The sequence below is a fragment of the Phyllosticta citriasiana genome, assembly GCF_038021145.1.
Source record: "Phyllosticta citriasiana strain CBS 120426 chromosome Unknown IWZ02scaffold_2, whole genome shotgun sequence".
In the NCBI taxonomy this organism is placed as follows: Eukaryota; Fungi; Ascomycota; class Dothideomycetes; order Botryosphaeriales; family Phyllostictaceae; genus Phyllosticta; species Phyllosticta citriasiana.
Window position 1 is genome coordinate 2,281,800 of NW_027117279.1, and position 11,859 is coordinate 2,293,658.

General features: G+C 57.0%; 4 protein-coding genes across 4 annotated transcripts; 2 read left to right on the forward strand and 2 right to left on the reverse strand.

Moving 5' to 3' along the window:
- The first annotated feature begins 122 nt into the window (after nucleotides 1–122).
- On the forward strand, nucleotides 123–817 carry IWZ02DRAFT_141586 (uncharacterized protein). Its single transcript, XM_066761766.1, has one exon. It carries the CDS (start codon nucleotides 248–250, stop codon nucleotides 701–703), a length of 456 nt encoding a protein of 151 aa, XP_066626486.1. The 5' UTR covers nucleotides 123–247; the 3' UTR covers nucleotides 704–817.
- Nucleotides 818–5,299, reverse strand: IWZ02DRAFT_512077 (uncharacterized protein). Its single transcript, XM_066770553.1, has 4 exons — nucleotides 4,677–5,299; nucleotides 3,839–4,507; nucleotides 3,530–3,740; nucleotides 818–3,480 (listed from the first exon to the last, which is right to left on the reverse strand). Exons 1-4 carry the CDS (start codon nucleotides 4,812–4,814, stop codon nucleotides 872–874), a joined length of 3,627 nt encoding a protein of 1,208 aa, XP_066626487.1. The 5' UTR covers nucleotides 4,815–5,299; the 3' UTR covers nucleotides 818–871.
- Nucleotides 5,300–5,341: 42 nt separating this feature from the next.
- IWZ02DRAFT_141596 (smad nuclear-interacting protein 1) lies at nucleotides 5,342–6,700 on the forward strand. Its single transcript, XM_066761767.1, has one exon. It carries the CDS (start codon nucleotides 5,502–5,504, stop codon nucleotides 6,585–6,587), a length of 1,086 nt encoding a protein of 361 aa, XP_066626488.1. The 5' UTR covers nucleotides 5,342–5,501; the 3' UTR covers nucleotides 6,588–6,700.
- Nucleotides 6,701–9,955: 3,255 nt separating this feature from the next.
- On the reverse strand, nucleotides 9,956–11,859 carry IWZ02DRAFT_430303 (putative inorganic phosphate transporter PHO84; the record flags this gene model as incomplete). Its single annotated transcript, XM_066766052.1, has 4 exons — nucleotides 9,956–10,350; nucleotides 10,406–11,211; nucleotides 11,259–11,733; nucleotides 11,790–11,859. The coding sequence occupies 4 exons, from the start codon at nucleotides 11,857–11,859 to the stop codon at nucleotides 9,956–9,958; spliced, it is 1,746 nt and encodes a 581-aa protein (XP_066626489.1).

Sequence of the window (11,859 nt, forward strand, 5' to 3'; positions counted from 1 at the left end):
CCCGCGATTCAGACCCAACGCACGCTATCGCGCGGGCCGGGCCGCGCAACCGACGCTCGCGACGAGGATCCCCCGCCCTGCGTCTCCACGTGGTCTAGTCTCCACATCGCACGCTTGCTTCCATCCGCATCATCCACACATCTCCAGCAACTGTAAAAGAGGCGTACAAAACGGGACAAATGCTGAAGTAAGAGCAAGAAAAAGAGAGTGGGTAGGTCGATAGACGGATAGACGGATAGATGGATAGATGAGCGGGAAGAGAAACGCTTCTCTCCCGCGGATAATATTGATACACATTAGCAATAATACAATAGGGAATATAGTGGTGATGTATCTAAGTATGTGGCGTAGTCGAAAAAACCGTCCGTCCGGATGCGATGCAATGCAACGCTCATTTCATGCTTGCTCTCTCGCTCACTTGCTCGCTCGCTGCGCAATGCTGCTCCTCCTCCTCCTCCTCCTCCTCCTCCTCTCATCTAGCCTCGCCGCGATGGAATCGTTGCGTGGCGCCCGCTCTTCTTACCTTGCCTCCCATCCATCGGCCAAGTCGTCGGTGAATGTAACGCAGCGCGTGTACGAACGAAAAAAGGAGGCTCCGCGCCATGCAAAACAGAAACGAGAGAGGACGAAAGAAAGGAAACGACAAAAGATGATGAAAGGAGAGACTGCGAAGGAGATGAAATGCAGCTGCTGTGTGGTATAGTGGAAGCCAAAAGACAATGGTATCAAATGTGTGCGTTCTTGCTTGCATGCTTGCTCGTGCAAAATTTCAAAGCTCGCGCGCCATGATAGGTCAGACAGATGTATGCAGAAAAAGATGCAGAACGGGAAAATCGTGCCAACATCGAACTCAACTCACTTGCGTCTTCGGTTAGAATTGCGTGACTTCGCCCTTGCCCTGCATCACAACGCCCTTTCTGCTGTAGCGGCTCAGCAAACCCTCGACGTCGATGCCGCGCCGCCGACCCAAACGCCGCAGCGTCCTACCGATACCATCGCCGTCCTCGTCGTCCGGGCCGTCGGGCAGCGACTTGTCGCGCGGACCGCGTTGGCCTGCGTCCGCAGGCGCGTCACCACGGCCGCGCTGGCTGCGCTGGCTCTTCTGGCGCTCAATGCGATCGTTTTCCTCCACGCGCGCCAGGACGTCGGCCATGAGGGCCTCGACAGCTTCGCGTGCCCAGCTCTCGCGCACGCGGCTCTCTCGCGCGCTCTCGAACGCGTGCTCGTCTCTGTTGACGGGGAGCAGCCCGTGGCGCCGTTCGTCTCGCGGCGCGCGCTCGTACCTGGCGTGCTCTTCGCCGCCCAGCGCCACGCCGATCATGCTGCCGGATGCCTCGTCGGAGCCTGATATGATGCTGGCTGTCATGCTCCGCTGCAAGGCTTCCGGACTGCCCGGCTTGAGTAATGGCTGATTTTCGTCGTCGTTATCGTAGACTTCGGCCAGAGACATGCCGTCGACGGTCGAGTCTGAGCGGATCGTGTCGAGGGTCGACATATGGGCGGGTGCCGTCAAGTACAGCGACAAGGGCGCGTGGATGATTTTCTTCTTTGGAGGGGGCGGAGGCGGGCCTGGCATTACAGTGACACTGGAAGGAGTTGGAGAGGAATTCGGTTTGTCTGACGCTGCGGCTGAAGTGTACGGCGGTGCAGGTTGCGAGCTGGACGGAGAAAGGAGGCCGAAAGAGCGTTCCGACGGCGTTCTTCTGTGAAGGGGACCTGATGGAGACTTGGGGGGAGCCAGAGTGGCTGAGGGGAGCGGAGGTGTCGGCTTATGCTCTGTGGGGACCGAGTATGTCGACGGCGACGGCGTCGTCCTTGTGTTTTCTGATTGCGACGAAGGCGGTGCAGTAATTGAAAGAGCTGGAGGTTTGTGTTTCTTTGGTTGTCGTTTTGCCCTGGGAATCTGCTGGAGGAAAGGAGCAGGCAATGTCTCCGAGTCTGGACGATGGAGCTTCGGAGGGTTGGGAGGCGGGACCACAGGAGGAGGCGCAGGTGCTGCAGTGTAATGGACTGGAATTTCACCTCGCAGCTGTCTATTGCTGTGTGATCGGTGTACTGGGCCAAAATTGGACGCCGAAGGTGTTGGTGGAAGTGGTGGCAGAGGTGCAGAATGCGGGACCCCGCGCATGGTAGTGGCAGCAGTAATTGTCTGAGTTGATGTCGGAAATCGGAAAACCTCGGGCGAATCGGCAGATTTCGAAGAGCCAGAGATCCCCAGGCCGTTTGGACGTCGATCTGGAGAGCCCTTGAGAAGGAACTGTTGAGTTGGTGCTGACAAAGCCGAGGCGGGAGACGGTTGCGCCGAGACTGCCATCAAACTAGCGCTGAGGTCAGAAATTTTGCTGTTTGCGCGCTTCACGTCCTTTTTGAAGCCTCGTGCCTCTCGCTTGAAGTGGATGAGGTCGCGGACATGAAACTCAATCTCCTTTTCCAGTTGCTCGACGCGTTCGTATGGATTGAAGGCGGGCTCGTAAGTTTTTTCCTTGGATTCTTGGGAGATCAAATCTTGCACGCGTTTCCTAGTATCTTTGAGAATGTGCTCGAAATATTCCTCGTTGCTTGACGGTTTGCTGGCGATAAAGCCTCTCGAAAGTGACTCCTTGGCCTGGTTTCTCAATTCCGCATGCAGCAACTTTCGCAGGCGCTCGTATTCTGCCTGCACAGATTGCAGCTCCTTGCCCTGTTCCTCAACCAGAGTCTTGAGACCTGCAATCTGTGTTTCCGCCTCCTTTGCTTTGTCAATCTGCTTACGTCTCTTTTTTGCCTCGCGAGCAAGAGCCTCGTCGTGTCTGGCAACGTAGGCAGAATGCTTGTGCTCCATTTCGTCATGATCAAGCTGCAGAGCGCGGTTCTGTCGTTCGAGCTCTTGGATGCGGGTGTTCTTTTCTCTTAGTGCTTTGTTCAAGCTTTCGACCATGGTAAGCAGTTCGGCGACGGTCGTCTTGGTGTCGTTGGGACCCTTTCTGCTCTTCAGCTGATCGGACAGCAGTTCGGCGTAGTGTTTAGCAGACTCGTTCTCCTGCACAAGATTCTTTATGTGCTCTTGGTGTTGCTTTTGCAGAGTTTCCTGTTGCTCTTTGAGTTTCTTTTGCTTGTCCTGTAGCCTTCTGTTTTCCGACTCCAACTTGTATTCCGTGTCACGCAAATCGACGATAATCTCCTGGTTATTCCGCACTCTTACTTCAAAGTCCACAGCTCTTTCCTTGTACGAGTCTTTTTTGGCAACCAAATCCTCCATTTGCTCCTTCATAGCCTGGATCTGGCAATTTGCGTGGTAAAGCGACTTCTTGACTTTGGCCAGTTCCTCGAAATCTCTGCCGGACTCGGCAGAATCTCGACCATCGTCATTCATTCTCAAGTCGCCATCTTTGGCGGGAGTGCGTTGGGCTATCGAGGAGGCGCTGAAAGGAGGTAATTGAGGCGGGTCCGCTGCAACCGGCTTGGCAACGGCGTTTTCTCCATCTTGTTTTTGGACTGGTGCTGCTGGACTTATTAGAAATGTCGTATCCAGGTGGGACCTAGAACTCACGTTTTTTTCCTTGTGTTCTTTCCAAGAAATCGATATAGCTTTTCATAGCCTCAATGTCCTTGGTGTGGGCATCGACCAGAGTCCTTATGTGCGCCTTGTGAGACTTGCGCAAATTGACAAACTGGGACCGCAGGTTGAAGATGGTCTTGTTTCTTGCGAGGACAGTCTCCTGCAAATTGTCGGATGCGGGCGCCTCGGGGTCATTGGAAGTCTGCACCGACGCTGTCAGCTTTACTTGAAAGGAGGAACAAGTCTTGACGGAGGTCTCCATTACAGAGGCACATGATATGAAAATGTGTGGATGCTTACTTTTGAAGGTGTGCTGCACCCTTCGGACCCGCCATAAACACTCGATCCTTCTGTTATTTCTGTCAAGGGCATGAAAAACATGGAGCTGTTGTCGCTATGGATGCCCCTTCGTCCCATGAAATCGCTGCTGCGGTAACTGGCAGATCTCGAGTCCCCGCTCCGACGAGACGTTCTCGAAGCCTGGGTTCCGCCGGTGCTCAGACCGGGGCTCATAGCGTCTGTTTGCAGAGCGGCAGTGTTTACGGTTAGGCACCTTTTGCGCGACGCGGCTAGCCGTGTTGCCAAATTCGGATCTTGGCCTTGAAGACGTGGACTCCCCGCGCTTTCTGTTACATTCGGTCTATTTTCATCCTGGGAGTCGCCGTCACCCGGGAAGCCTTGGTTTTCCTGCAACAGAGAGCCGGGCAGCTCTGCGATGCCCGGAAGCGACGGCGTAGCGTTGGCGCGATACTGGGTCGAGGGAAGAGTCTGGACTGATTGCGGCGGAACAACATTGTTGAGGTTGGGAGTGCGCAACATGTCAGTGGCGGCGGCGGCGAAGAGGTGCGAGGCGGATGAGACGGAGGTCAGCGCAGCATCGTGCAGCACCGATGGAGGAGCGAAACATGATGCGAACGAGGTTCGCGGTGAAGGAATGGCAATGTTAAGAGGCTTTGGCCGGTGGCTCTTCTATTTGGTGTTGTCAATGAGAGATGACATGCTCCCGCGTCCGGTGGTTTCAGAAAATGGAGCCGTTCTCAAAACGCACGTTGCGCGCCAACGCGACGGCTCTCCACGGAACACCAAGCTAAACGCAGGCTCCTCTATCTGATCTGACGCGCGGCCTCGACCTGCTTACCTTTCGTTTACGAATTGCTCTTGCTCGGCCAGAGTGCGGCTCGTACATGGCCACTGGCATCAAGCCATCGACACGGTAGGATCTGAGGGCGTTCCTCCGCTCCCTTCTTGTCCAAGGAAAAATCTTTTTTGAAGACATGACGAGAGCGTCATGGTCAATAGAGGTTGGACTTGACAAGGAAATGGCTGCACAAGAAGACGAGGAAGAAAAAAGTGCCAAGTTGGAGAGAAGGCGACGGGCTTGCAAAAACTAAATGCAAAGAGATGAAAGAATGCAAGCTCGGTCGAGGAACTTGATGCGATCAACGTCAGTATGCTACACAGATGCACGCATTCCCAGCGGATACCAAAGCAGTGGAGAAGAGAAGGACGAGAGAAGAGGACAGGCTGCACAAAGTATGCCATCTGCAACGTCTGCAAGGGAGGCTCCACCATCGACGATGAAACGAAAGGCAGAACGCGCCAGTTTTTGACGACATGGCCTGCATCGTGTTGTAGTACAGGTTTCGAGAGCCGTGGGTGATGTCAATAGCAGCTGACCTAGCCGCCGAGGTAAACAAGAAGCTGCACGGTGACGGCTGGGGAGAGAGTTGGTGGAGCAGCAGTGCCTGTGTCCCTCCCCGCGGCAACTGACGTCGCTCGCTTGGCGGACGCGCCGCCGTTCGACGCTTTCCAAGCCCACTCACTGCAATCTCAGATCTACACAACAACCTCAATTTGCGCCAACCCTCACGGCCGCCGGGTTATTCTTAGCCGTTTGAGCCGCGCTACCCGTCCGCCGCCTGGTCACCTGTGCCCGCCGTCAACAAATCTCCTGCCAACCTCCATGGCAACAGACTCTGCGTCAACGTCACCTCGGCCACGCCCACCGCCACGGCGTGAAAGCAGACGGTCGCCGTCGGAAGAAAGGGTCCACAGCCGTGGCGGAGGGCAGGATCTAGAAGAAGACGACCACCGCAGAGAACGGCGCCGTCAACGGCATTCGCGAAGCCCAGACGAACGCAGAAGCAAACACTCGAGGCGGCATCGGGACGAGTCGAGGGACGGCGAACGAAGCCACAGACGCAGAAACGATAATACGAACAATGCTTCGAGAAGGAAGAGGAGTTTGAGCAGATCCCGCGACGAGCGCAATCGAAGCAGGAGCGCATCCCGCGAGAGACACGACAAGAGACGACCCCACAGGGACCACTCGGGCAGTCCAACACGGCCACATCGCAGGGACAGGAAGAGCGAGCGTTCGGTTTCACCACGCTCCTCACGGCGCAGCGGCCGCGGCGGCCGTTCGCGCTCGCGCTCGCGCTCACCGAGGCGCCGCAAGCCCTCGGCCAGTCCGTCACCGCCTCCACGCGGCAAACGCTCCTCAAAACCGCTGCCCTCCCAAGAAGCCGCATACAATGGCAGCGACAGCGGACCAGTCGACAAGCCCGTCGAGAAGCAGAAGCCAAACTTCAAGCAGACGGGCTTGCTTGCGCGTGAGACCAACACCGTCGCCGGCACCAACGTCGTCCTCAAGTACAATGAGCCGTCCGACGCGCGCAAGCCGCCGCCGCGCGACGACTGGCGACTCTTCATATTCAAGGGCAAGGACCTGCTACACACGCTGGAGCTGGGGAGCCGCAGCTGCTGGCTGATTGGACGGGAGCCCGCGGTTGCGGATTTGCTCGTCGAGCACCCGAGCACGAGCAAGCAGCACGCGGTGCTCCAGTTCCGCTATACGACGCGCACCAACGAGTTTGGCGACAAGAGCAGCAAGGTGCGGCCGTACCTGATTGATCTGGAGAGCAGCAACGGAACTTTTCTGAATGGTAAGAAGGTCGAGGCGACGCGCTTTGTCGAGATCATGGCGCAGGACATGATCAAGTTCGGGCAGAGCGAGAGGGAGTACGTCTTGATGCTGGCGCCCGCTTGATGTGATGGAGTTGTAGATGGACACGAGAGATGTACTTGAAACCTCACATGGCACTGGTACTCAGGTAGCTGGTAGCGTAAGCGGGTATACAAACACAGCCCAAAAACAAGACTAAAATACAGACCAATCAAATCCGACCACTCCGTCCTCACAGCCAAGTCTACAACAGGTAGCACGCCTGACACCACTCGCATCGCAATTTACAAGTACTCAGACGTCGCAATTATGGCCGACAACGACACGGGCGACAGACGTCCGGCCAAACGACGCGCATCTCGTGGGTACCTACAGAGGCAGAGAAACAGGGGTAACTCAGCTACCCAGTCGAGGGGAAGAGAGCGGGGGCAAGCAAAAACGCGACGCATGATGGCAACGAACAAGTCAGACAGCACGAAACAAATTGCGAGCAGAAGAAGAAAAAGGAAAAGCACCGTCCGTCAGTGACATTCGGCCCTTCCAGCAGGACGCGACGTTCGAAGGTGGACTTAGTTCGACCTGCCGCGCCGGGCAAGGCGCAGCCAGCCAGGAAGGAACGGAAGGGAGACAGGGCAGGCAGGCAGGCAGAAAGGCAGGCACCCAGGCACCCAGGCACCCAGGCAGCAAGTAAGCGACGGCAGCCGGAGATTCGACAGGGCAGGGGCAGGGAAACCCAAGGGCATGGGTGCGTTTAGGGGTAGGGCTGGCTGGTTGATTGGCTCGCGTCGTGTGCTGTGCTCGGTGTGGGGTGAGGAGGTCTTGGTTGCCGGCCGTTACCACTACAGCGGGTACGTGGATCTGGGCTGGGGCTGGCTTGGGAGTTGAGCGATTGGATGGATGGATGCGAGCGTGGATGCGGATGCTGCATCCTTGCGGAGAACGGAAGCAGAGGGGAGCTTTGGTTGGTTGGTAGTTGCTTTACTTACTAGCCGGAGAGCAAAAGGACAATCCTTCGCACACAATTCTCCTCCATCAAAATAATCGCAATCAACAACCCCCAACGAGAATCAAGATACCAGATGCCTAACTACACGCAAGCTATCTAGCCAACAGCGACAGCACGTCGGACGGATTAAAAGCACGCCAGCTATCTCCGCGGTCGACTCGTCTCGAACGCCCGTCCAGTCCCGCCGCCCGAACACCCTGACCCCAGACCCTTGCCCGGCCTTGCTTGTTTTCGGTCCGTCCGTAGCAAACAGCAGCTAATTTTGGCCCGCTGCCGCACCGCTCCCGTCAAGGTGCCTCCTCCCTGACTGCTTGCTGTGTCGGTCTGTCCATGTGTCTGCACCCTACCGTGCGAGAAGGCATCGCAATGGCATTCTTCTCAGCTCAGATGGTCATTGCAAAGCTCATATGAAAGACGACAGACTGGATGCGTCTCCATCACTACACCACCTCCAACCCCGGGCACCATACCCCTTCCCTCTCCCGTCCGTCCTCTCCCTCACTCTCACACAGAAACCCTCCGCTCCTCCGCTTCCCCTCCCCAGCTTCCCTTACCTTGCCCCGCCCGCCCGTCGTCGCACCGACCTGCCCGTCATCCACCGACGGCGCCGCAGAAGTCCCGGCAGACGTTCAACACTGGACGAGTTGGCGGCCGCTGATTGGACAGGACCCTGGTCCGTTGCGTTAGCTGCTGCAGCGGCGGCGGCGAGGGCGGCGGCACAGCGGGCAGATGCATGCATGCATGCATGTGTGCAGGCGGGTGGGCGTGCGGGCGTGCGTGCGTGCGTGCGTGCGTGCGCTGTGCATGCGCGGAGCGAAGGGGGAGGGTGCGCGGTTGGGCATGTATGTACTGATGACTGACCGTGTGGCTGACTGAAAGAGGAAAGGGTTTGTTTAACATGTCGACGCCCCACAAGAGCGAGAAAAACAAGATGGAAAGACAAAATACCTATGCAGAGTACTCCCCGAATGATCCAGTAGCCAGACTCCTTCACCTTTCCCTGGCATCGCAAAACCGCCTGCCTACATCTACCCGATGTCTATCCTCACCCTCCTCCCCCTTCTTCCTGTCTCCCTCCCTGTCTGTTTGTCTGTCTGCCCGCGCCCATGCGCGTGGAGCTAGCGCAGTTGGACCGGGACCGCCGCGTTCGATCGCGGCGCGGGCGGGCGGGCGGGAGGGTCAGGGAGGGAGGGGGGAAGGGGGGCCATGTGTAGTGGAGAACGGAGGTCTGAAGGAGGCAAAAGGTGGGGCGCGCATTGCTTGTGCAGATGCCTGTTTTGTTGCTCGCTCGCTTAGGTACATGGAGGTGGCACGGTGGCATGGTGGGATGCGGGCGGGATGTCAGGACAGGTTTTGATTGATGAGCTGAGTTGAGAGGAGCCGAGGAGGGAGTGGCTATTTGGATGGATGGAAGATGGGCCTTTGGAGCGTTGGTTTGGGTATGAAAGGAAAGGAAAGGAAAGGACTGATGTGGTTCAGGTTCTGCATGCATGCACGCATCGGCCCATCATCTGTCTGTGCCACCCACTCACCCACTACATGCAGCCTGGCTACCTTACCTGGTACACGTAAACCCACCGCAACATCCTCTCTCATGCACTCTCTCTCTCTCTCTCTCTCTCTTCGATGATCCCTTCGCACCATTCTCCAACCATCACAATCCCTTTCCGCCGTCAAGCAATGCTTGGTTTCTTCGCTACGTACCTGAAGACAGCACCGTCCAGCAGTCGGCCCGACCAAAGTCGCCCCCACCCGCCCGCGGCGGCAGATGTGCCGAGCCGACGGACGGGATGAACCATCGCATCGCATCGCATCGCTGCCACGCGGGCAGTGGGCACCTACCCACCTCTCGATCAGATTGTGCCTGTCAGTCAGAGTGAGAGAGTGAGTGGGGCGAGCTGCCAAAAAAAAGTCGCAACCATCCATCTGTCACGCTGGATGACGGAGACTTTTTGAAGTGCCAACACAGAAGCAGGTGCACTAAAAGCGGGCGATCGAATCTTTTCTTCGCTGTTTAAATTTAAAAATTTTGAGGGATAGAAGAGGAAGATGACAACAAGACGAGGTCCGCCCACCAACAGCGAAGCCCTTGTTTGGCTGCAGAAAACCGCCCAACGACCAATCGACCAATCCAGTTTCGTCCGTCCGTCCGTCCGTTCAGTCTTGCGTATGTATGGCGGGGTATTTTGATTGAGGTGGGAGGAGCGAAGGGGCAAGCGAGGTAAGGATCGGTTTTAGAAGAAGCGTGTGCGGGTGGTAGAGAGGGGGGGGGGGGGGGGGGGGCAAGGGAGAGGGAAAAAAGAGAGCGACCATCCGACTCGGCCGTGATATATTAAAGCGAAAGCAGAAAGCGACGCGACCAGCCCACCCTCCACTTTGCCATACGACAAAAACAAGAAGGGCAGGTAGGCGAGCAGCGTCAAAACGACAACAACAACAACACCATCTACGCCATATCCTCGGGCCTGCCCTTCTCGACTGTCACGCTCTCGGCATTGAAGCTGCCCTCGCTGACGGCGCGGTGGCCGGCCGTGGCCGGATCGTACTCGGGGGTGCCGGGCACCTCGCCGGCGAGCTGCTCCAGCGTCTTGCGCTTCGTCTCGGGGATCAGCAGCGTCGTGAAGATGCCGCAGAACATGAAGAGGGCGTAGATCTCCATGACGTGGTTGAGCCAGGGCGAGTCGCCCGACTTAGTCGCGCCGCGCGTGCGCAGCGGGCCGATGAGCACTTGGGCGATGATGGCGCCGACCTTGCCAGCGGCGGCCGAGATACCGTGAGAGGAGCTGCGGTACCGTGTTGGGAAGCATTCTCCGGGAACGATAAAGGTGGTTGCGTTGGGGCCTGGTTATGAGGTTAGTGGAGTGTTAGAAGAGGGGGAAAGGGGGGAAAACCATACCAAAGTTGAAAAAGAATTGAGACAGGACGTAGAGGGCAAGAAGGGCACCGCCGCTGAGCTTGTGGTACGCAAAGCCGATGATACAGAAGAGGATGGTCAAGAGGACGAAGCCCATCAACTGAATGGGCCTGCGGCCAATGGTATCGACAGTGGCAACCGTCACCCAGTATCCAGGAATGGCGCCGGCGCAGATGAGAATCAGGTTGCCAACAGCGTTGTTGTAGAACGTCTCGTACATGGTATGGCCCTTGGAGTAACCAATCTGCTTGAGGATGACCGAGTTGTTAAGACCCAAGCCGTAAAAGGCAACGTCGAGGAAGAACCACGAGCCCGCAGTGCCGAGGAGGACCTTGCCATATTTCCACTGGCTGTAGTGATGGAAGAAGTCGGACCAGCTGGCCTTGGGAACCTCGAGCTGGGGAGCTGACTCCTGCATGGCCTGAATGCGGGTAATCTCGTCGGGGACACCCTCGTGTTGGCCAGACTTGTAGGCCTTGACATCGGAGCCGGCCTGTACGACATCGCGGGCGACATCGAAGGTGTAGCGGGGAGTTTCGGGGATGGTAAGGCGGTAGTAGAGAGCGATGCAGCCGGGAACTGCGCCAAAGCCGATGATGACACGCCACATCTTGTCAGTTGCAATGCCGCAGACGCCGGAGCAAGTCGAGGGGCCCTTGGCCGTCTCGAGAGACTCCTTGAAGCCAGCAGTGACGATGAGAGCCATGATGGCGGCGCCAAATTGACCGAAGCCCTGCATGGCAAAGACAGATCCCATCATGGCACCTCTCCATTTTGTCGTGGCGAACCTGATTTTGTCAACTCACGTCCTCTTTCTGCGCAGAGAAAAACTTACTCGGAAGTAATGATGGACGACAGAGGGTAGTCACCACCGATACCAATACCCATGAGCACGCGCCAAAAGACGAGGAGACCAACGATGGACATGGAGTGAGAGCTGGAAGAAAGAGCCTGGGCGAGGGTCGCGAAGATGATCATAATAAGTTCAAGACCGTACATCTTCTTACGGCCGACCAGATCGGCAAGAACACCAAAGCCAACTTGACCAATGACAGTACCGGCGCTGGTGGAAACCTTGATTGCCGTGTCGGAGGGTTCGGGAATGCTGCCGCGGTTGGATCCAGAGCGAGTCTGCCAGTAGACTACACCCAACATGGGCGTGACCAGGTTGATGGCGAAGAGATCGTAGGCATCGGTGAAGAAACCGATACCGGCAACGACGATGGCGCGAACGTGGTACCAGCCGAAGGGAGCCTTGTCGATCTCGGCCAGGGCAAGACGTCTGCGCTCATTGGGGTCGGCAATGTGTGCTACAGAAGACGGTCAACAAAATTGGATGAGTGGTAGGCGGATGAGGATGGCTGACCGTAGTCGTTGTGGAAATTGTGGAAGGCAGAGTTTCCACCAGCGGTCTTGTGAACGGCTGGAGTGGCCAT